General features: G+C 41.5%; 3 protein-coding genes and 2 non-coding genes across 14 annotated transcripts in view; 4 read left to right on the forward strand and 1 right to left on the reverse strand.

The window, feature by feature from the left end:
• Positions 1-895: 895 nt before the first annotated feature.
• LOC122985641 (B-cadherin-like) lies at positions 896-5,909 on the forward strand. The gene is made up of 13 exons (XM_044356468.1): positions 896-1,033; positions 1,122-1,277; positions 1,363-1,504; positions 1,606-1,769; positions 1,875-2,003; positions 2,095-2,280; positions 2,381-2,625; positions 2,823-2,965; positions 3,063-3,287; positions 3,503-3,727; positions 3,830-3,960; positions 4,819-4,962; positions 5,103-5,909. The coding sequence occupies exons 1-13, from the start codon at positions 896-898 to the stop codon at positions 5,352-5,354; spliced, it is 2,280 nt and encodes a 759-aa protein (XP_044212403.1). The 3' UTR covers positions 5,355-5,909.
• A 2,212-nt stretch (positions 5,910-8,121) lies between these two features.
• On the forward strand, positions 8,122-10,047 carry si:dkey-30c15.13 (uncharacterized protein LOC558731 homolog). The gene is made up of 7 exons (XM_044357430.1): positions 8,122-8,301; positions 8,464-8,616; positions 8,703-8,813; positions 8,897-8,953; positions 9,032-9,142; positions 9,314-9,460; positions 9,714-10,047. The coding sequence occupies exons 2-7, from the start codon at positions 8,464-8,466 to the stop codon at positions 9,765-9,767; spliced, it is 633 nt and encodes a 210-aa protein (XP_044213365.1). The 5' UTR covers positions 8,122-8,301; the 3' UTR covers positions 9,768-10,047.
• A 1,659-nt stretch (positions 10,048-11,706) lies between these two features.
• frmd4a (FERM domain containing 4A) overlaps positions 11,707-24,424 on the reverse strand; it is a 101,773-nt gene continuing 89,055 nt past the window's right edge. For 7 of the 10 annotated variants that reach the window (XM_044355809.1, XM_044355804.1, XM_044355807.1 and 4 more), the window contains exons 15-24: positions 23,099-23,232; positions 22,871-22,993; positions 21,182-21,413; positions 20,875-20,931; positions 20,532-20,769; positions 20,142-20,300; positions 19,458-19,796; positions 18,767-19,350; positions 16,374-16,476; positions 11,707-15,252 (exon numbers count right to left, since the gene is read on the reverse strand). In XM_044355809.1, the coding sequence (XP_044211744.1) occupies positions 15,150-15,252; positions 16,374-16,476; positions 18,767-19,350; positions 19,458-19,796; positions 20,142-20,300; positions 20,532-20,769; positions 20,875-20,931; positions 21,182-21,413; positions 22,871-22,993; positions 23,099-23,232 (2,072 nt within the window). In that variant the 3' untranslated portion in view covers positions 11,707-15,149. Of the gene's footprint in view, positions 15,253-15,792; positions 15,865-16,373; positions 16,477-18,766; positions 19,351-19,457; positions 19,797-20,141; positions 20,301-20,531; positions 20,770-20,874; positions 20,932-21,181; positions 21,414-22,870; positions 22,994-23,098; positions 23,233-24,424 lie in introns of all 10 variants that reach the window. The other 3 variants (XM_044355810.1, XM_044355805.1, XM_044355803.1) reach the window with 2 other exon arrangements.
• On the forward strand, positions 17,341-17,413 carry trnam-cau. The gene has a single exon. It is a non-coding gene; the product is annotated as a tRNA-Met (tRNA).
• Positions 18,549-18,621, forward strand: trnam-cau. Its single transcript has one exon. It is a non-coding gene; the product is annotated as a tRNA-Met (tRNA).

Raw genomic sequence — 24,424 nt, forward strand, 5'->3', positions numbered from 1 at the left:
GTTTTTAAAAGGTCAGTGGAAAACTGGAAAGCTTCACCTGCATAAATAGACACACCTGCATGCCTCTCAGTGCCTGAGGTCACCTCTAACTTCTTTGTTTTCCCCCCAACATGTGGCTGATAAAATCAGACAACTACTCATCATCAGTAGAGGTAGTGTAGATTAAAGTAGAGGCACATGGTAACTGTAGCTGCAGGCAGTTTAAGAGCAGTTACTGGTAGTACATGAGTTTGGAGGATGCAGCATTAATATTTACACTGACTCAGGAACTCTGAAGGTGAAAACTCAACAGGGAGAGTTTGTAAATGCTACAAACTTGGCAACCCAGAAAGAAGCAGAGGATCCAGTCTAGAGGGTCAGTCCGGTGACAGCAGAGGACAGATCTGTAGGGTTTTCTACTGAAGCAGACGATGGGGAACAGCAGGACTTTAAAGGTGCTCTTTTTGCTCTGCCAAGTCCAGGTGAGTGTTTTGACACTGCAGGAACAAGGTGGGACAATTTATAAATTCCTCCACAGTCAGAAAACTGTAGTCATTGCTCAGCCAGATAACAGTATTTGTCTTAATATATTTCCGTGTGTTTTTCTTTTCTTTAAAGCATAGGTGTATGTGTAAAACCCAGTGCAATATAACATACAGTTCATTATTATTTACACTTCAATATGATACAACTGATGTTTGTTCTTCAGTGTTTGGCTGTTCAGGCTGCAGCAGGGATACAACCTCACTGCTTGAACAACAAAACCAACTGCTCAAATACTGAAATCCCAAGAAGCAAACAGCCTGAGGTAAAAGTCATTTTGTATACTAAAGCCTGCTTTATTGATTAGATTGCAGGTAAAGTACAAGTACTCTATTGACATGGCGCAAACTGATTCAAATAAAATAAATCTTACATGGGTCCCCAGCAGCTCCCTGCTATTGAGTTTCCACATGTGTCTGGAGGTTTGAAACGGATGAAGAGGGAGTGGGTTATTCCACCTATTAACTTTCCAGAAAATGACAGGGGTCCATTTCCCAAATTCATGGTGAAGGTAAATACAGCAGTAATAAACAGATTAAATTGTTTTGGATGCATTTGCACTAAATGTATTAAATGTAATCTTCATTATTGCGCTTTAGATTAAGTCAAGCAAAGATGAACAGGTGGCAATAACCTACAGGATCAGTGGACCAGGGGCCGATCAGCCCCCCGAGGGTGTTTTTACTGTTGATCGACGATCTGGAGTGCTGTATGTGACCAAGCCGCTGGACAGGGAGAAAACAGCGAGATACAGTGTGAGTAAAACAAAGAATAATCTCTCAATCCTTATGCACCATTCCTTTTATTTGCAATACTGTATGTGCGGTGTGTGTGTTACAGCTGTTGGCCCATGCAGTGAATGAGGGCACAAATGCTGAAGAGCCCATGGAGCTTATTATCAACATCATTGATCAGAATGACAACGCACCAAAATTCACTCAGAACCCTTTCTATGGCAAAGTGAGCGAAAGCGCAGACGCTGGTGAGAGAAAGGAATCAGATGGAGTTTTCTAAACTTATTTCTAAACTACCTTATTTCCTGAAAAATAAGGACTTCAAGTTTGTATTTTTTGTCTTCAACAGATGACTCTGTCATGAAGGTGACAGCAGTGGATAAGGATGACCCACAGACAAACAATGCAATAATTAGGTATCGGATAAAGACTCAATTGCCCACAGAAGACATGTTTGCCATAAACCCAGTGAGTGGAATGATCAGTGTGATGGCAGGTGGACTGGACAGAGAGGTAAAATAGTCAAACAATGTGGACTCTTCTGTTTGTCTCGCCAAGTCTTGTTTATCCCTAATGTGCCAGCCATTGTTTTTGTTGTAACTCACTTCCTTGTGTTAGACTCACCCAGAGTTCAAGCTGATCATAATGGTTGCTGATATGGAGGGGGAGGGGCTAACAGCCACCTGCACTGCTGTCATCACCATTACTGACAGCAATGATAATGCTCCACAATTCCCCATCACATCTGTGAGTTTATAATGTTCAGATACATCACAGTACTATCAAAGTGAGTTGGATCTGTGACTGCATTTAACAGAATTTCTTACTTTTTTCCTAGATATCCACATCAGTGCCAGAGAATGAGGCTGGAGTGGAAGTGGTAAGGCTAAAGGTCACCGACAAGGATGAGTTAGGATCTCCAAACGCCAACACCAAATACTCAATAATCAAAGGCAATGAGGGGGAACACTTCAGCATCACCACAGGCTCCAATAAAATGGAGGGAATCCTCACTACAGTCAAGGTTGAGACACACTAATCCATTTTCATCAATAAGTCTTTGTTGCTTTACTCCATTTGCCAAGTATTTTATTCTTCATTTCTTGCTCTCCGTCACTTCCAAGGAACTCGATTTTGAGAGCATTTCTGTCTTCACTCTGCTGGTGGTGGTGACAAATGAGGTGCCATTTTCCGGACCGGTGTCTACCTCGACAGCCACAGTCACTGTAACAGTCATGGACAAGAATGAGCCTCCTATTTTCAGCCCAGCAGAGATCCATGAGATGATCTCAGAAAATGTGGCGGTAGGTAGTTCTGTGGTCGACCTCAGAGCTAAGGACCCAGACACAGCCAGGAAACAGAGCGTTAGGTAATGGAAACACATACATACATACATACAGTACCAGTCAAAAGTTTGGACATACCGTCCAATTCTCTTGAAAGAGAAAGTGTGTCCAAACATTTGACTGGTACTGTACATAATGTTTACATGTGGAAACAGTATGTATGTTTTTATACTTGTATATTCTATTTTAATTCTAATCAGGTTGTGTCTCTTGTTTTCAGATATGAACTGTATAATGACACTGCCAGGTGGTTGATTATCGATAAAGACACCGGATCCGTCAAAATCAAAAGCAGTATGGACAGAGAATCACACTATGTCAAAGACAGCAAATACACAGTCCTAGTTTTGGCTTATGACAATGGTAGAGTTACTGTTTCAGTCTCATTCTTGCATCCTTTTTTAATTATACCTCGACTGAACAATAACCTAGGCAATCTTTCTTTTTTTCATGCTTCTAGATACAGTCCCAGCTACAGGTACAGGGACTCTGGTTGTGAGTTTATTGGATGTGAATGACCATCACCCTTTGATCAAGCAGAGGAAAGCCAGTCTATGCAACAGTGAGCCTTTTCCTGTCCAGCTGGATATAGTGGACCTAGACGGACCTGGTCATGCTGGGCCGTTTACTGTGGAGCTTCAAGGAGAGCACCGGATCAACTGGACTGTTAACACCAATTCCACAAGTAAGAGTGCTCACTAACAGTCAATTAAATGTGGAAGAGTTGGCATACAGCATTACACTTGACAACAATTGCACATTTTAAACACTGTATGACTTGAAAACATAACACTAAAAGCTGTCCAGCTCTCCATGACGCACACACATAATCAAATACAACTCAACACTCAAACCACTCCTGAAATGTTTATTCTGGGTTTGTCCCCCCCTCCTTTGTAGGCAATGTGGCAGCTCTGTCTCCCAGACGGGAGTTGTCTCCTGGGGATTATTATGTGCTGATGCGCATCTATGATGTTGACATGCTCTACCAAGACAGCACACTAAATGTAGAGGTGTGCCAGTGTCAAGGGGCCGTCTCCTCCTGCTTCATCCCACGTTATGCTCCTCATCTACATATCTCTTCTCTCACAACCTCAGTTTTGGGAACAATATTTGGTGCTCTGTGTATGTAGTGAGCCCTTTTTTTATCCACCAGTTTGTCCTAAATTTGTTTTGGTTCACTCGGTCCGTCTGAAGTGGCTCTTTTTTGCTTCTCGTTGACCATAGTACTGCTCTTGCTGCTGCTGTTGTTGCTGAGAAGGAGGAGGAGGAGGATGGAAAAAGATGTCCCTCTACTTGAAGAACCCAGAAGCAACATCTTCTACTATGATGAGGAGGGAGGAGGTGAAGAGGACCGGGTAGGAGCAGAAGGGGGAAGAGAGGAGGAGAGATTTAGGACACTAGATGTAAATTGGCCCTGTAATCAGTTGGAAATAGAAATAATAAGGCTATACAGTCTATTAGTTCAAGATGTTGCCTTTAATGTAGTTGTTATTACAGGACATCTATGTTGACAGATGTCTGCTTAAATTGGTTTATAGAAGTAGTCTATCTGTCTACAAATTACAGGGATGGAAGTAGTAAGATCCTCGCTTTGTTGTCCCTCGACTAGTCTTACCTCTTGTGGCATTTTTAAGAGAAAAGGCCATAAGTGCAAGAAGACTGATTTGTTGCAGATGCGCATAGTGAGCACAAGTTACTCACAATGTAACAGTTGTGGTTTTATGCTCAGATGATGGGATTTACAGCAAGGCAGTAGAGAATAAAAGTATCTACTAGACGGGGGATTGGCTAGATATTTACAAGACAACATAAACTACTAGGGATGAATGTTAGCTGAGGGTGTGCAAGCAGCTGTGTAATCTGATAAGTGGCAGAGATGGGAAGCTTACTGAGGGCAACTGGAGCGGAAAATGAATAACAAGGTGTGAATTGGAGATACTGTGTTAGTGATGCATTAAGAAGCAGATAAGGCAGAAGGGGAGGGAAAATCAGGTGAAACTGTGACACACACACACACACACACACACACACACACACACACACACAGCAGACATGCGGTAGTAATGATTACATTACACTACTCACTCTGAAACTAAACTCAATGAGTCATGCTAAATGAAACATATTTGTGTTGATGTTGCTCTTTATTTCATGCCATATTTGTTTCAGTGTTTGAAAGTGTGTTTGTTCTTTCTTTTTTTTTTTTTTTGCAGGAGTATGATCTGAGTCAACTCCACAGAGGGCTGGATAACCGTCCTGAGGTCTTCTGCACAGATGTATATCCTACTGTCCAGACCCACCCATGCTACCGCCTGCAGCCCCAAGCCAATGAGGAGATCTGCAACTTCATTGAAGATGTGAGTGAAATTTGATATATGTGGCCGATAGTATGTTTACTTGTATATCTTGGGTGTATAATATTTGTTATATGTTTGTGAGAGCTTTATAACTCTACAACATGTTTGTGCTCAGTGTCTTTGCTATGTTTACCTTCTAGAACATGAATGCTGCAGACAGTGACCCCACAGCTCCTCCTTATGACTCGCTCCTGGTGTTTGACTATGAAGGTGTCGGCTCTGAGGCAGGTTCGCTCAGTTCCATCAACTCCTCAGACTCAGATGAGATGCAGGACTTTCAGAGCTTGGCCCACTGGGGGTCGCGTTTCAGCAGGTTGGCTGACCTGTACACAGGGGGGATAGAGGATGATGATGACAGTGAGACACTGCCAGGAAAAACAGAATGGGTGTGACGTGACATTTATAAATTAATTTCGCCAAATTTGTGTCCATCATCCCACAGTGCTGTGTGACCTCTTTCTGCTTCCCTGCTGTGGTTGAAATACAATATTTGCAGAAGTGATGAGGTTTCAGTGTTGTGAAAACAATTTGACCCACAGCTCTCAAATAAAACATTTTCAGTCAATACCAGACATCTTAAACAACACATTGCCTGTGGAGTTCCTCAAGGCTCAATCATGGGTCCCATCATATTTAACTTTTTATGAATACTTTTTATAAACAGTATCATCTTTGTAATTTTGTTTTTCCCCCAACTTACTTCTATATAATGTTTTAATCCTATTGTTTTTACCCTCTTCATATACTGTATTATGCCATGTTTTAACCCCTTTAACTTTGTTTTTACTTGTTTTATCGTTGCTCATGTCAACAGTGCTTAACAAATAAATTATGTTTTTATTTGTAATGTGTTACTGAGCTGATGAGCTGATTTCTGTAAAATGAGTTGAGAGTGACCCCATAGCTCCTCCTCATGACTCTCTCCTGGTGTTTAGTCATGAAGGTGTTGGCTCTGTGGCAGGTTTGCTCAGTTCCCTCAATTCTTCACGCTCAGATGAGGACCTGGACTTTCAGAGTCTGGAACACTGGTCCTAAAGTCCTCAGAGTGCTGTTTGATTTGCTGCATTTCTGTGGTTTTCCCCAAACTTAGTTGTGGTTTGAAATGGAAGCAGCTTTAGCTATGTCGTGCTTTCCTGGCTTGTTGCTAGAAACTGCAGGTAAACAATGACATTAACAAACTAAATCATATTTAATCATATGCATGTCCAAGGCTTACTGAATGTCAAATCTTCCACAAATGATTGTTTCCATGATGTCATATCACTGTTGCTCTTCTTTTATATCAAAATGTAATCACACAAATAAAAGTAAACATCATTTACTGAATAATGATAATGAACAACAACTTCAGTCACATATGTTACGGGAATTCTGAGTTATGGCTAATTCAAAGTTGCTTTACATAAATGTTAAGTGGACAGCATGTGAAAAAGTGATGGAGTTGTGTGCAATGTTTGTACGAGGCAACTCACTGCATTGGCAAGTCTGTGGTCTCTATCTATTTTTATTGCTATATAAGTAGATGAGACAAAGATCTCTACAGTTTACTCTACCTTTGAATGTGAGTAGGTCTGACAGTCTTGGGACTCTGAAGGAATTTCTAAATGATGTAAAATACTGGATGTCACAAGCAATGTTGCTGTTTAATTAAAATTAACCAAAAATACAGACTTGATCAAGGAGCTCAGGCTTTTTGTATATAGATAGATAGATAGGTAGATGTTACTTTATTGATCCCCAAAGGGAAATTCAAATTGTCAAGAGCTCATCAAAATATAAAAACAATAAATTATCCAGTCAATTCAGGAGGAATTGCTGTGGGGATGAAGGATCTCCTGAATCGCTCTGTTCTGCAGCACAATGAGAGGAGCTGACTGCTGCAGCTACTCCTCTGTCGCTCCAGGAGGCTGTGGAGAGAGTATCTGCTATTGTCCATTATAGCTTTCAGTTTGTTCAGTGTGCCTCTCTCCACCACAGATCTTAGTGGGTCCAATCTCCTGCCCAGCAGTGAGCCCGCTTTTTTTACAAGCTTGTCTAATCGCTTGGTGTTATTGTTTGTAAGGCTGCCTCCCCAGCACACTGCAGCAAAAAAGAGTGTACTGGCCACCACCGTGTGGTAGAACATGGTCATCATTTCCACACACACATCAAAGGACCGCAGTGTCTGCAGGAAGAACAGCCGGCTCTGCCCCTTCCTGTAGAGGGCATAGGTGTTGGGGAACCAGTCCTGCTTTCATCCACAAGGACCCCTAGATATTTGTAGGTGTGCACCACTTCAATGTCTACCTCCCAGATTTTCACTGGCTTCAGAGGGGGCTTAGACCTGTGGAAATCCACGATCATTTCCTTTTTTTTTGAGGTGTTCAGTTAAAGGCGTTTTTTTCGACTCCAGTCACTGAGGGCTGTTATTAGATCCCTGTATTTGGATTCCTGTCCACTCAGAGTTGTATTTGAAGTCCGAGGTATACAATGTGAACAGGAATGGAGCCAGTATAGTTCCCTGTGGAGCCCCCGTGCTGCTCATTACTGTCCCAGAAACACAGTTCCTCAACCTGACAAACTGTGGCCTTTCTGTCAGGTCATCAGTGATCCAGGAAACAAAGGAGGGATCCACTCCCATCTCTCTGAGCTTGTCATCTTCATAATCTTGTTTTTTTTTACTTGCTTTTATGTTATATCTTTACACTATAATGTTTGCCTTCATAATATGTTATCCTTTGTTTTTAATATGGTTTTTAACCCCTTGCTTTCATTTGTTATATTCTTTAATTATGCTTTTTCATTTCATTTCATTTTATTGTTACACACTTTTAAAGAGTGTGTTAAAGCTTTGTTTCACAAATTAAGTTTGTTTCTATTTGTAAACTCAATGAAGTTGCATTATTCTTATATAAACTGTGTTTTGGGTCTCATTCTATACAAATGACGGGTTTAGGGTGCAGAATGTAACAAGCGTTATGTTTAAAAGATTTGGCTTTAGAAAGAGAGAAGTGAGAGTGGATAATGGAGTTAGGACAGAAAATATAATCCCGACCCAGCTCAAAAATGAAACCAGTTCTCTAATACCACAGTACGCATAATCTGCAAGCTGATAAACTCTTTTAGTCATGACCAACAATCTCCATGAATCACTCCCTCCAGAGTGGACTTCAACCACTGACTATCAACCAACTCAAGTGAACTTTGACCCTCTGGATTGACTGCGCCAATGAATAACAGCAGCAGTGAAACAACGATCTCATCTCTTTTCTAATGTTTTTTATTTTAGTTAGATGACATTTTCTGTTTATATGAAGACGTGTAGATAAATAAGTTAAATCTTTACAACCTGTGGGGAAGGTAAGCAACAACAACTGACATATTGTAGACTAAGATCAAGTATGAAATCTGAGTCAAAGGTGTGTGTGTTTGACTGATTTGCATGCAGGAGTAATATGTGGTTGGACTTTTTCAACATCTGTTTTGTTTTTCTACAAGTTACCTTTTTGTCTTCTACGACAGATGACGGAGAACATGTTCCAGGAGGGGCTGTACCAGGTGTATGTTAAGGACACCCGCCCACTGACTCAGGTTACCAATAATGAGACACTACACAACGCCAGAATTCATCGTTGGTTTGGTACTGTGGTTAACACCAGACTTTTAGTCATTGGGGTGAGATACTACTTTGTTGTGCTTGTTCAAACCATTGGTTGCTTTTAAACCCTCTGCTTGGCATCTTACTGTATGTGTCCCCTCAGGTGGGGCAGATCCTCAGCGCCTTAGCTTGCATACTAACCACAGTCACATATGCATGTGTGAGCTACAACTGCGCTGTCTCTATGACAACACCTGTGTGGCCAAGCCTATGTGTGAGTCCATATCAGTAGTAGTAGAAATCCTTCAGACATCTTTGGCGTCAAAGTCTGGGCCATAACTGTTTGTTTTGTTACAGTATGTGGCTGCTGGCTGTCTGGCAATGGAGGTTCAGAGAAAAGCTAATAAACTAAAGGTAAATACTTAAGTATTAATTTCTTATGCAACCTTTTTTGCTTATATCAGCAGCTAATTATGTGTGAATTCTGAACAGATCATCATTCTGATGGGTCTGAACCTCTTTAGTTTACTGTTTGGATTCTCGGCTATTCTAGCCAACAGCCTTGGATCTGAACACCGAGCTGCACTAAACACAAACCAACAGGTAATTCTACATTTCTGTAAATTATATTTACACGAATTCATAACATAGAGATTCTTCTGGTTAAAGAATCCACCCATATGTACAGACAGTACATTTCTAACTGTTAAGAAAAATGTTATTCAACGTCTGAGCTGTGTGTGAACTGTCCTCCTCTTGTCTCCTTACCACTAGCGTGGGGGTTCATATGTTGCGATGGGGAGCTCCATAACATTCACTGCACTGTATTTACTGCTGTCAGTCTACGTAATATTCCTGTCCTGGAGAGGTCTGCGTCGCTACAGTTCTCCCTATACTCAAGCATACAGCCGCATCTCACAGGTAAATACAGTCATGAGTGTTTTGGTCATTTCCAGTTCAATTGATTACTAATTTGAATTGTCAGGAATACAGTTTAACCCTGTCAGCTGATCTTGGGTGATGATGGATGATGAAATATTTTATGGGGTGTGGCTCTTCAAGTACACTTCCAGTGAAATAAATCAGAAATACCATAATTAGAAAGCATGACATTCAGTCTAATATGTTGGATATAATGAGATATGAACGTTTTCTTGCTCTGTTTTTGTCACAGGATCCAGATGACACCAATGGACCTCTACTGGAACAGGTGGAATTTAGTCTGTGAACCTCAACAACTTGAAATCTCTTATTAGAGTAACTGTACAGTATGTATTCATTTAAAAAAAAAGACTGGAGTAGAGCCATTCAAAATGTTCAAATGTTGTCGATACACTCCTGCTTGCAAAGCCTTTTGTAAACTCAGTTACTGTTGTTGACCTGTATGACCTACTGTTTTAAATATGTTTAAGATATGATGAAATTATATCACATCTCCTGACTGATAACTCAGTATCACTTCTCCTTTGGGATTCTCAAAAACTTACTTACTCACACATAATGAAGAAGTGTCAAGTGACAAGTAATGACGACAGCAATGACTTTAATTAAACTGCATTTTGCTAAATACACATTATACTTTTGATGAAGATTGTTATATTCTGAACATCTGACACATTAAAAGCAAACCATTAACAGCTTTGTAACAACCTATGGTAAACTTGTCTCTCTAGCTAGTTTTCCTGCTGTACTGCTCTGTGACCAACAGCAGAGGACAGCATTGCTAGTGGTTTTTCATATTGTAGTTCAGTCTGAAACAGATCAATCCCCACTGTTCATGAAACAATAGAGGATGGAATTGTTTCACTTCAGACGCCAAATATAAACAATGTCAGGAGAAGGGAGGCCTCTTTTTGTGTGAGAGCACACAATATGATCGGTTTAAATCAAATGATCACTGAGAGTGATTTAATGTTCTCCTTTAGTAAGTGCACGTTGATCTCTTCAATTCTCATACAGATCCTAATTTTCAGAGCAGATATATTCATTGAACTAAACAGAATTGTGAACATGTCTGACTAACTGTAACCTTTACCCTTATTTTAACCTAAACCTAATTCTAACCTTGACCCTAAAACCAAGTCCTGGCCCTAAAACTGCCACTTGATGGACCAAACAAAATGTCCTAATGTTGAAAAAATGTCCTCACTCTCAAGGTCTAAAACCGGCCCTCACAGAGATAGATGTCCAAGCTTACAATGAGTACACACACAGTGAAGGGTGTGGTGTGTTTGAGTGTTTAAATGATGGAGGATTTCATTAAGAATATAAAGCAAGGTCATACACCACTCCTAAAGCAAGCACACACACACACACACACACACACAAACATGTAGAAGTGAAAAAAAAAATCACAGAGGAGCGAGTTTCTCACGGCATGTCTGGCTAACAGCTTCCAGCTGTTGCCTGGTTGGGAGAGCTGCTATGGGAACACAGTGAGTACAAAGAGTAACATGGGATTCATTAGTAAATGGACACAGAAGGAGAATAAAAGAAAGCTGGATGACATGGTTGGGTGTCCTCACAGAAACTGACAACTGATTGCTCTGGTAGAAACCACTTTTCTATGTGGTAAAGCATCAGAAATACTGTGTGTGTGGGTGTGTTTGTACCCTGTGTAGCTAGTATTTCATGATATATGAGTGTGTTAAGTTGTAGTAGTTAAGTCCACATGTCCTGCCAGTACACATGAATGATTCCATGTTGCATTTGCACAATAAGGGAACGTTCAGTTAGCAGTCAACCATATGAAATAGTGGTGCGCAAATACAAAATGTATGAAAAAAACCTGCCTAAATGCTTACAGTATGTGCAGCTGTTTAGTTTCTGCAGTTGGTGATGAGTAATATCTTTAATGTTTGGAGTGTATCGTCCTTTTGATTCCACAGGAAATCCACTTCCTCCTTCTTTGGGGGGAGGAGGTAAGAGGGAAGTGACTGAGGTCTGGATGTGATGACAAGAGGGTGAGTGTGTCCAGAGGACTGGAAGTGGTGACTACATGAGGGGATTCCCTTTGATAAGTGTGTCTGATACCATGACCTTTCAGCAGAATGAAGTGGAGGGATTTGATATGAGACACCTTGGAGTGAATATATGACTAAATAGCTTCAGGTTTTTGGGGTTTTTTTTAAAGGAAGAGAGAAAAATGATCAGACAAAGGCATAATCTTGAGAACATTCATCAATAATTTATTTTTCTTAATCTCAAGAACCACCACAGCGTCTCTGGAAAATTCATCATCAGTTTCCAACAACACAGTTTTGAAAAATGTAAAGTTACTATACAAATTTTTTAATAGAAAAAAGAATAAATTAACTGTGGAATTCAGTTTTTTTTTAATCGATTCCACATTTTTTCTACAACACGTTTAATGTATTGTTACAGTTGAACAAAACTGATAAAATCAAGTTACATGCTCTATTGTCTGGTAGGGGAGTGTTCTACTATTAAACTGTCTGTTAAAATAAGCTTCATTTTGCACATCTGGTATTGAATCTATTGATAACCATGAAGAGATGTCTAGATCCTACGTGACAAAGCAGTAACTGGTCATTCTGTAGCACCTGAAGGGGTTGTTACAATGTCAGAACTAAAAAAAAAATAAAACAAAAAAACAATACTGGTTCATATAAAATGGAACATTGTTAAAACAATGAATGTGAATGTTAAAAACCCCACAAAACCACAGTGCCCCTCCGTACATACAGGAAAAGACTGATAAAAGAGTTAGTTCATTTCTCTTGGAGTATTACAAAAACCTCATACACGTCTATGGACGAGAAAATATGGTGTGTTTGGAACTACAGAGGGAGGGGGACGTCACACTTCATCACATTGGGCTCAGAGGTCAGAAATTTCCACAAGGTCAAAAAAATGGGACTTTCTGGGAGCAAGGTAACACTATGGAGCAAGACATGCTAATGTCAGAGTGATGCTGAGTGATGTCTTTGGGGTCTTTATTTGTCACTTGATCAGCAGGGCATGCATGGGATTGTGTCTTAGCACATAAACTGTGAGCAAAGACTTAATGTGAGCAAAGCAGAGTCAAACTTGTACTCTAGTAGGTGACTTGAACACACTAGAATAATAAACTTCTATGAGATGGGAGCCGGGGAGTTCCAATTCTGGGTAAAGATTTCTTAAATTTGACCATGCATAGATGGATAACTCTTGGAGAGCCAGCCATGCAGGGAGTGGTCTAAACCTTCATACTAAAATTGTCTATAAAGTGGCTGATTAGGACAACTTAAGTCAGTGTATAAAGGAAACACAACACTATAAAGGATGGGGTAGGTTGCGTACCATTCCTCCAGTGCCACACGCTCATGGTACACCACTTATCCAGACATAATGCTGCTATGAGACTAAAAAAACATGCCCACTTCTCTCTATCTATGAGATGTAGAGTGATCTGTGATCTGAGTAAAATTAACATCTGATGAATTCGGATTTTGTGCAACACACAAACAATGATAAGCATTAATTCTTCGGTGAAGATGAGGGGGAAATTAATTTAGCTAAAACATGCACAGTTCTGCTTCCTTCATACAAAACCAGGTGTGCTTTTCTAACCCTGTTCTGAACATTTTTGGGGTGTGTGAGAGCGATTCTCTGTTTTAGAAGTTTTTTTTTTTTCTCAGTTCTGGCTATGGCTTGTCTTCTGTCCTGACAGTTGGGTAGTAATTATTGTCAACTTGAAATCCATCATTGTCCATATACTATAAAAAGATCGCTATCCCATGACACCTTGTCTGTGGTTCTACTTGTTTTTGTCTAGTTTTTATGCACTCTACCCACCATTAAAATATTGAGGGCGGTAAATGAGATCATACGAATTGTAGGTCAAGCCTTCGCAGACACGGTTAATGTTGTGCTTTCAGACCAAAGTACGTTTGAATAATTCTTTTTTACCCCTGATACCAAATTATAAAGTCTGTGGACTGTCTTATGGCTACTCTGCCTTGCTGCTGTTTTATACGATGGCTGTAGACGGCGAGGACTTGGTGGTGTCTGTAGCTTGATGAAGTGCCTTTTTCAGTGCTGAATTACAGTATAAATGTAAAGCACCTACATGTTTGGCACTAATAAACTCATGTGTGCCCATAAATGCAAGTGTTACGACTGTCAGTGTGTGTGTGTGTTCTGACCAACATTGAGTCAAGTGTTCAGTCTGGATACTCCTGTCATACTGGACAGATGGACAGGGAGACAAGAAATCAGACAGTTAAAAGGTGACTGACAGTTACTGAGCATGATGAGAACTATTACAGAGCTACGGCCAAAGCAGGAGAAGGAGAAATATTACTGAAAGAAAAGATGATTTACTATAAAGATCTAACACTGAACAGCCTTGATGTCAAACTACAACTGAGGCCAACAGCAAATCATGCTTTACTTTCAGGGGTGAAAAGGACAAATGAAAACCAAAATGAAATTTTGCAGTAACTGTGACTGGATGTGGCCATGTTAACGTTCACTCCCCCCCCCCACACACACACCTGCTCAAGCAGGCTACTCTTCACAATCCATAATGTGGCCAACAGAACAACTATTGTGGATAAAGAAATTCTGTAAAGATCAAAGACATTAAATAAACATGAATGATGAAGTCACTGAAGTAAGCATAGATTAACGCCAAACCCAATAACCACAACTCCAAATTGTTCCTGTGACGCACTAATGATCCTTTCTTCCAAGCATCACAAGGCAGAGAACATGGAAAAATGTCTGCTTCTATTCACTCTGTAGATTCAAACCAGTTCATATGCTTTTACAATGTTTGTTATTGCTATAGTCCTCGCCAATATCCCAGATAGTGTCCCATCCTGATATTGTCACTGTGATTTTCCCTCGTATACAGTAGACTGACAGGGACACCAGCCCGGGGACCCTGGTGCGACCAGTCAATCCAGTAGTTGTCTTTGGTTGTGGGTTAAACTGAGACGAGGAATCTAAATGTTTGTTGATCCAGATTTTTTGAAAGGTCTGTGTCATCTTCTCTTTTTTTTTTTATAAATATGCAGGGAGAAATAATTGACAGGAATAATGAAATCCAACACGGTTTAGTTGGACATGGGAAATGGTTTTTAAACTGGTGGCTCAAATCCAGCAGGTATCTTCTGATTGGGTGGCAATGCACTGGAGATAATAAGGTTGGGGACCAAAGGTGAGACTTGAAACAGATCTTGGAACGGCCGACGTTGGGATGGTTGAGTTTGAGTTTAATATATTTCTGTGCTCTCTCTCTCCCCATCGCTTCTTCCACCATGCCCAGTTGCTTGTGTGCTGTGGGTGAGTAAAGAAAAGGGCTCTGTGGTGCTGCAGGGCAACAGTTCAACAGCTGAGGCGGCACCTCTCAGTCCGTCCTGTGAAATCAGCCCTTATCAGAGCCCAGCAAGTGTGTCCCTGTCCAGCTGAGCTGTGATAGAAGGAGAGTAATAAAGATGTGGTGGGATGGATAGAGGGCAGGACCGGGGGAGGAGGGAGGCTCGTGTCCAGTCAGAGCAGGGTTTTTGTAGGGCCTTAAGGATGAGGTTGTTGGTTGTCAATGGGTAGTAGTGAGGGACAGTGGAGAGGGCAATGGGACTTTTCTGGGCCCTATAGGAAGGTCTTAGACCAGGGTTCCAGGTTTGGCCTTGTCGTGTCCGTACCACTGCACATCTGCCAGCTCTGAACACAAGGGGCTGCTGAGAAAACAGCTGTCACTGAAAGACCTGCAGAGGAAAACAAGAGACCAGGATCAGGATGAAAAAAGGTAAATTTATTAGTTTAAAGTGTTCATCTGCTGATGAGGTTTGTTTGTTAAAGAATGCTCTTTGTTACAACACATACAGCACATGGTGAATTATTTTCATTAGTAAAATCCTGTAGGGAATGAGCCACAGTGAAGCATCACAGTCAGAACACGGAGCAGAGCACATGCAGAGATCAGATACAGATACGGCCAGAGAAGGAGTACATGACAGATACCTCCACCATCAAAGAGAAAGAAATTATGAACCTTCCCCATTGTCATCCCCCCACAGATATAAATAAATATCTCGCATGAGTTCATGATACTTTTAGTGTTGTGTACGCACAAAGTCCTATCAATAAAAGCCTGACTGTGGATAAATTTGGCACAATGGCTGTCACATTATATTTTGCTTCTATGATATTTTTCTTCTAAAAATCTCTGTTATGCTGCTGCTGTGTTTTCCCAACAGTTCCATTCTATGTTTAGACCAATGGGAGGCCGAGACCACAGACAGTACCTCTATGCATCAGAGCCGGGCTGAGGGGGAGACTGACAGACGTCCTCAGTAGGAGAGCTGTCTGCTGTGCCTCTAAACCAGGAGAGAGGACACACACACACACAAGGAAAGGAGGGTTAGTACAGAAAAGAGAGAGTAACGTGAAGGAAGTGACAATATTAGGTTGTGAGAAAATTTTCCTTAAGGATAAGGTGACAGGAAAGCCGGGGAGTGGAAGAAGAGTGAAGAAGAAGAAGATGCGGCGAGTGAAACATTAAGATAACAAACAGTAAAATAGGATGAAAAGTCAAGACGAGGATATAATTTAAGTATAAAGAAGGTTTAAAAATAGTTGTTAACCCAAAACCACATAAAATCATCCTCTAAGATTAGTTCAACAGTGAAGAACAACATCAGCCGACACAGATCCAACAGACAGTCAAAGCCTGTGAGCATGTTACAGTTGGGTTTGGACAAAGATGAAGAGGAAAAACAGCTGAGGAACCAAGATGCAGTTTGTCCTGAATCAGTGTAAATTCATATCCGGCTTCAAAGTTCCTGTCACCCTGTTCAGCTGATGTGTGTATTTGTGTATTTCTTACCCGCTCTGCCAGTTGAGGATGTGCTGTGGGCTACAGGGGGGTGTGGGTGTGGCTGCGTGTTCGCTGGAGGGTGTCATACTCCTCTGGCTGTGAGGGGATGCAGCTATGGGGGAAAAAGTGACAGTTAGTCATGCTCAAATGAGATACAAGACATAGAGCATGTGACAGAGATAACAGAGAGACCAAATAAATAAATCCACACATACAGAGATACACAGACAGAGAACAAAGCAAACACATAATAGATAATAGAGTCTACAAACAAGGTGAGGGGCAAAGGAATTTCAACTATGCTTCACATATTGGAGGTTAGGGGGGATGTGGCTTTTGTCTCACAGACCATTTGCCTCAGGGGGGTCATGCCACACAAGAGTCACATGCTCCTGTAATGCACAAGTGTCAGTTATTTTTTTTATAATTTGCAGGTCATGAGTTTGAGCCTCATATGGATCAGTGTGTTTACCTATGTACAATATTTGTCCATGTAAAGTTGTAATTAAAATCTAAAAAGCTCTATATTATTTTAGCCAATAGTAAAACACTGTCTCAATCCAATTATCCAGATATCCAAACACTTCCAGACTCACAGAACAATCAGTCTACCCATGTTATGTTATAGTTTCAACAATGCCATTTTTTTTACTTTCAAAGGCATCTGAACTCACAAATTATGATGTGAATTTAGTGAGATACGATATTGCTACACACACGTTTTGTATGAGCCAAATAATTTGGATTTGTATGTTATAGCAGCAGAGACGGGCAAAGGTTGATTTTCTTCCAAATAAGAAAAATAAAAATGGGGGCCATCAACATTTACTGAGCAAATGCAGTTTGTCCTTTATTTACAAATTTTAAATAAAGTTTGAATGTATTAAAACTTCATAATAAATGCTGAATTATCCAACTGACATTTCTCTATTATTGTTCCAACATCTAAAAGCACACAAATACATCTGTGGCTCAGGCCTCGTTGGCGCAGTAGGCAGCGCGTCAGTCTCATAATCTGAAGGTCGTGAGTTCGAGCCTCACACGGGGCAATGTGTTTTCCTATGCACAATATATATATATATATATATATATATATATATTTGTCTGCATAAAGTTGTAATTTAAAGCTCTGTATTTCTACAGCCAACAGTAAAACACAGTCTGAATCCAAATGTCCAAATATCCACACATTTGCAGACTCACAGAACAATCAGTTTCTCCATTTACCATTTTTTAGTTTTAAAGGCATCTGTTTTTTTCAATTTTGATGTGAGTTAAATGAAATAAAATATTGCTATCCACAGATTTTGCATAAGCCCGATAACTTGGATTTACATGTTATGGCAGCAGAGATGGGCAAAGGTTGATTTTCATCCAAATAAGGAAAACAAAAAATGGGGCCACCAACAATATCAGAATACTCAGTTTGATCTCCGGCAGTCAAAGTCTGTGAGGGTTTACTTACAAGTCCAGAATGTGGACATTTGGATTCTGCCTTAGTCTCTCACACTCGCTGAATTACTCAGCAAGTGTTCCCAGTTACTGTTAGAAGCTCTGAATACACAAAAAAAAAAACTACACCACAACCTTTGTTGGTTCAGCAGACAGAGTATCAGTCTCATAGTTTAAAGGTTGTGGGTTTGACCCTTACATGGGTCAGGGGATTCTGCCAGTTCACATTATTTGATCTTGCAAAGTTGCAATTTTAGTCAAAAGGTTTACATTAACATTCGCTGAGCAGATGCAGTTTGTCTTTTGTTTAGAATTTTTAATGACTTTTGAATAGATTAAAACTTTGTAATAAATGTTGAATTGTTGAGTTACCTAATTTGACTTTTATGTAATATTATTAGAACCTCTAAAAACAGACAAATACATCTGTAGCTCATGCCTCATTAACGTAGTAGGCAGCACGTCAGTCTCATAATTTGAAGTTCATGAGTTCGAGCCTCCCACAGGGCAGTACACTTTTCCCGACAAAGTTTAATCCAAGAGGGTCTATATTAACATTTATAAGAAAAAGCTCTGTTTTTTATAGTAAATGTTAAATAGATTTTGAATTGATTTCAGATTTAAAACAAATGCTGAACTGTTATTACAATTCAGTTATTGTAACAACCTATTTCATGTTCTCAGTTATTGATTGAGAGCCTCTGAATCCACAAAAATAACATAACAGCACAGGCCTCGTTGGCGCAGTAGGCAGCGCGTCAGTCTCATAATCTGAAGGTCGTGAGTTCGAGCCTCACACGGGGCAGTGTTTTGTTAGTGGGACAGTTATTGTTAGAACCTCTGAAAGCGTTAAATAAACAGGGGTAGGCTTTAATCCAGAACACAGGACTTGTTCTTAATCTTTCCCCAGACAAGAAATGGTTTAAAGTGAACAGATGAAGAAGACTTACCTGGTGAGCCCTTGGCGAGTGTTCCTACCCGACTCCCCCGACCGTGTCCTAGAGTGCCTTGCTGTGACCCCGTCTCGGAGGAAGTGGATCCTGAATGTGAGTGACTCCTTTCCTTCAGGCTCCCTGAGGACCTCTGGTACCAGCATCGCAGCTCTTCAGACACCGCTGCCCTCCCCCCTCCTCCGCCTCCACCACCCTCTCGCCCCAATGACGGAGTCCGTACAATCTGGGAGCGGGACGGCGTGAGTCGGCCACTCCCCTCTCCTCCCTCCTCTCCTCCCCAGGCCTCCTTGTACAGTCCCCCGGCCGTGTAGGAGCTGGAGGTCTTGAACTGGGCCTTCACGCTGTAGTGGCCCTCCTGATCACTCTCCAGGCTTCGCACCACCACCGGGTTGGGGCTACCCTCCACATATAGTGGGTACTCCTTGATGCGGTACTGGGAGGAGGGTTGGCTCTGGCTGTGGAGGTAGACTCCGTGGTGTCCTCCTCCTATCCCGCCTCCACCTGAGCCTCCACCAGAGCCGTTCTTAGCTGCCAGGTTTGGCATGGAGCCGGAGTTAGAGGACCCCAGATGACCTGCAGACCTGGAGAGAGAACAGAACACATGCATCAATCTCACAGGACTGTTTAATTCTTAATAGAGATATTTCGAAATAAGAAGTGTCTTTTCTTGCCACCACCTCACCCTTACCTGTGCCTTTGCCTCTGCCTCTGCCTTGCTTTGGAGGGTGAGTCCTCTCCCAGGGTGGAGTAGTTAGGATTGCTGCCGGGGGCAAGGGGTCCACCAGAGGGATAGTAATGCTCTGAGCTGCTCTGGCTGGTGCAGGATGAGCAGTCGTCCAATGGGTCAGAGCCATTGGAGCTACGTCCTGGGCCCAAGAAGAAGTCAGGGCTGCCCAGTGTGCCCAGGGTGTGCGGGTGTGTGTCGGGGTCGGACACCAACAGCTTGCCCTGAGACTCAAGGCTGGAGCTGCGGTTCCTAAAGTGCTGAGCGAGACTGTGCAGACGTGTGGGACTGATGTCCACTGACCTGTAACATACAAAACACAAAAAATGTTGAATGAAAGGGGCTGAGCTGGAAGAGATCTACAGGATAAATGGAACTGTGAATTTAATAGCATAGGGCCAAATGATTTATTTATTTTCAACAAGACAAGACTTTTAGTATTCTTGCATTTAATTCATACAATGCAAAAAGAGAAAAAGAATGAGAGAGACACAGGAGAGGAAGCCCTGTAACCCCATTCCGGCAGTGGTATATATAGTACCAGAGATGGGAGCCATTATTGGACATTTTTACATATAATCTGTTATGTTTGGCAGTGTAACGCAAGTCTTGAATAACCAGTAAACAACTGAGGGTATAAAGACTGACCTAGTGGAATGTACATAATGTGGGGTCCTTGTCCTCAGGTCCGGAGTCGACGGCATGCTGGACTGAGAACTCCAGTGAGGAAGGCTCCTGATAGGGCTGCTCTGCAGAGAGTTACTACCTCCTGCTTCTGCACTGCCGGAGCTTGGGAAACGCCTGTGACTTGACAGAGAAGTAAAAAAAGCATTATTTTAAATATTATAGTATATTTGATTATATACGTATACTCCTTTCATATAGGCAATCTATGTATGATGTGCTGTTGATTTTAGTTGGGCGAATTACACTTGAGATGACTAAACAATATTTTAAATGCATATGTGGTTGTTTAGGCTATGGGCAGCCTCACACATATACTTTACTAAATAGTACGTGAGAGAAACTCCCTCATACCTGGAGTGAGAGGTGCGTTTCTTGACTTTTTCATAGGGCTCATCCAGTGACGATTCGCTCCACATTTTGGGTTTAATGGGTGATTTATCGTAGTCAGAGCGTGTGTAGTGCAGGTGTCTCAGGCCATCCAGGGACTGCGGCGGAGGGGGCCGACTGTGAGATGGTGGCCGAGGGGGGAGGCCCTTGTGAGGCGATCCTACTGGGGAGAAGGTTGGGGTACCTGTGACTTGAGGATCATCTGAAACCAAGAAATGGTTGGAGTGAGTAAGAACACTCTTCAACTCATTTAATTACATGATTATTACGAGGTAGCAGAAGTAGTTAAGAAGTTAATATGACTCACCATCATCCAAGACCAGTGCGTCAGACAGTGAACTGTCTTCAGAGCCGATATTGGCCTCTATAGGACAAACAAAGGCAAGTAGTTAAAATGGTATGATTACAAAATATTCCAAAAGTTTCAGTCTGTGTCAAAAAGCAACAATTTTGGAACTTGTCAGCTGTATTAGCCAATATGTGGGCTTCTACTACTCCTCTAAACAGCACCTGAGAAGAATACTGCTGTATGTAAAGTCAAACTACAGTTTATAGAAATAAAGAGATATGAGGACAAATTGATTTTCCTGTAGTGAGTAGGAGTATACTGGTACCTTCGATAATAAGTGACGCCCTTTGAGTAGGCTTCTTGCCAGACCGGACTCGGTACTCATTGATAGAGTTCTCAATTTCCTGGAGCTTCTTCAGTGCGTTCAGATAAGAAGTTTTCCTCTGTTTCTTCAGCTTCTTACTGCTCACATGAGGATCGCTGGCAAGACGCCTGGCTGCCTCCGTAATCTGGGACTGAATAGCAAACTCCCTCTCCAAACGCTCCAGCTCCTCTTCCTGGGATGAGCGCATACACAAACATGAGTGCAAACTCTAAGCAGCACAGGCACAAAAATACTATCAGCTTCGCTCATGGTTTTAGCAACAAATACCTTCACACACAATCCAAAAACAACAAGTGTTTAGTTTGCAGACACATATTCACACTGTAACTCTCCCATGCAATGTATTTGGTGAGACACACACACACACAAAGCTTTGCCAGAGAAAACACGCTGCGGAAATCATTTATCTGTGTTGCAGGCAGCTCCACATTTTCTCACCACTGAATATTCTCTATTGAGACACACTGCCCCCCAATAATAACAGTTCTCCATCAATCCACCTTCTCCTCCTCTACATTTCTCCTGGGATTTGTTAAGCACAGACTATCACTGTAGGTGAACCAAGGAAAACATACTCTCATTGTACAAGTTTATTGCATAATGTGTGTTTACCGCACTGCAAAATGTGTATGTGTACAATGCAAAATATAGTATAGATTATTATGGTATAGTATAAACTTGTGACTGTGGTTATAGAAAAGGAAATAAACTCATGTCAATCCTGTGACACACACTGCACAGCCTGCATGCACTGTGAGAACACACACATGATTTCACTTGCCTCTGGAGAGACAGAGCCATGATGTATTCACTTGGGTCGACATCTTACTGGACTACCTCAGTTCTGAGGAATTCCTCTTACTAGCAGTTCCTTCACACTACTGTTAGAGTGGCTTCTGTTTCTTTGTGTGAATGAGTCTGAGGTGTTCGGTGTAAATTAAGAAACATCTTTCTGCTTGCGAGGCACTTTTGTGATATTGTGTCCCCGCCTGGATCCTTTTCAAAGCATGCAACCTCAGCGACACACATCTACATGCACATGCTTGCACACATACAGGCGCGCACACAATCCTACTATCACCACTTCCTGTGGTGAGAATGCTGCCAGACTATTTTTAGAAGTTCTGCTGCTCTGGAAAATCTACCCGTGGCACAAAAAGAGAGCAAAAGAAAGATGCAGTACTACTTTCAGAAGGTCCAAGAGGTCTCAGACTAGCTTTTCATTGTACTTGCTTTCATTTGCTTACTTAACAAATGAGTAGGGATCAGTTAACTTATTACATCAATCATCATCTCATACCATTATGTGAGTATTTATATGAGGTTTTAAACAGTTAATCCTGAACAAACCTTGATCTGTACTGTATGATGTCAAGAGCTTTTAAACACTTTGATCTATAATGGCCATACTGTTAATAAATTAATACTGGCTTAAGGCGGATTTACACTATGAACTGACATGAATTGCACTCAATGTTTGCTGATTACTGCAGCACAGTACCAGGTGCAGGTACTTAGTTTTATGTACTTATTTCAAACACTGAGACCACTTGCTAACTTCCTGTTTTTATTTGATTGGACAACATGAGAAAGTGCTATTGAGGAGAACTGAAGAGGTTGGGGCTTCACCTCTCCCTTAGGAAGAATTTTCTGCTCGTCCAGTTTGAATGCGGTACCAATCTTCCTTCTCACTGTGGGTGGTTCCTCTCCTGGATCAAGTGGATATTCCTTGGGAAGTTTTCCTGTCAGCTCCTAGAAGAATGAAAAGGGGAAAATGGTAAATACAGATGAAAAGGCAGAGCTAGAAAGCACTGTGGTTTTCAATATTTTTTTTGCCAAATCTGTGTTTTCTCATACCGCTTCTCTGATGCAGATGCTCTTGAGTTCCTCTAGTCTCTGCCTTAGTGTTTCTTCCAGAGCTTCCTGCCTGGCCCTCAGTGCTGCCAGCATGTCCTTCTTTGCTGTCTGGGAGCTGTCTGATTCCTGAGAGCCTGCAGCATCCAGACAACACATAAGGTAAGGGCAGGAGTCATGAGCATGTCAGTGTGTGATTGTTTGGAGTTTCGGGGTCTTGTTCTTTTGAGGCAGACCGCAGAGGAGAGAGAGAGATTGTGCGTGCACCTGCACGCCTCGCAGGATGTTTACAGGGAAGTGAATGGAATGTTTCGATAAGGAAACTGAATTTAAGTGCCGTGTTTGTGTGAGTGTTTCAAGGAAGGGGCAGTTTAGGACAAAGTGTGTGACGCACAATCTCCAAGACCCTGGTATGGTGCCAGTCTTGTTTGCAACATGCCTTGTTGAAAACAACACATACACTTCCCCACTCACATTATGTAGCTCTCTGTTGCACTCAGTGGCCTTATGTCTGCTTAAACGTTGCAACAACAAAAAACTAACCACTGTTGAAAATCTTGATTAATTTAAGTTTAATGTTTCTGCACCTTTTGTTTTGAAGGTACACAAAGCATTACCATCCGACTGATCTTACAGCTGAAATACATTCAAACAGGCTTGTTCAGTGATGTTAAACATCCACATTTCTGTAGGAAGAAGGGTTTCAAACAGCCACATCCATTCAAAGATCACAGATGTGATATCACAGTACCAATGGCGTATTTATGTTACTGGATAAAGATGGCCTCCAATCAGCTGTGGATCATGACCACAATGACACAACACTAAGGAGACAAGCGATAAGACGCAGACAGATAAGACACCCTGTATAATATGTGGTGGAACTAGAGGAGAACAGGGAGGGGAGAAAAGACTGAGAGATAAAGGGAAGGGAGAAGGGAGCTATGTGTATCTATGTTGAGAAAAGGGAGTTAGAGGAAGTAACGGATCTGATCAGGAGGATTAGCTATGGAGCAATGAAAATGAGGAGGGCATGCAGGACATTTTTGCTGGAAGGCATTCCTCGTTCCTGACAACAGTAATTGATTCAGTAAGGTGGAATATACTCTAAATAGCTGACCCCACAGCCATGTACAGACACACACATTCTTGTCTCTTCAAAGGCCTTCGAATACCTCTTAAATAGTGTTGGCTTGGTCTAGTGCATGTCATTTTATAAGGGTATAACGGAGCAGTAGATAACAAGGTTTCAGTATCTATGCTTCCCTTCAGCCTAAATTACTGTACTCTCTTTTCTAGCATGCAACAAACTTTACATGGCCCGGGTTT

Source organism: Thunnus albacares, chromosome 7 (genome assembly GCF_914725855.1).
Source record: "Thunnus albacares chromosome 7, fThuAlb1.1, whole genome shotgun sequence".
Classification (NCBI taxonomy): Eukaryota; Metazoa; Chordata; class Actinopteri; order Scombriformes; family Scombridae; genus Thunnus; species Thunnus albacares.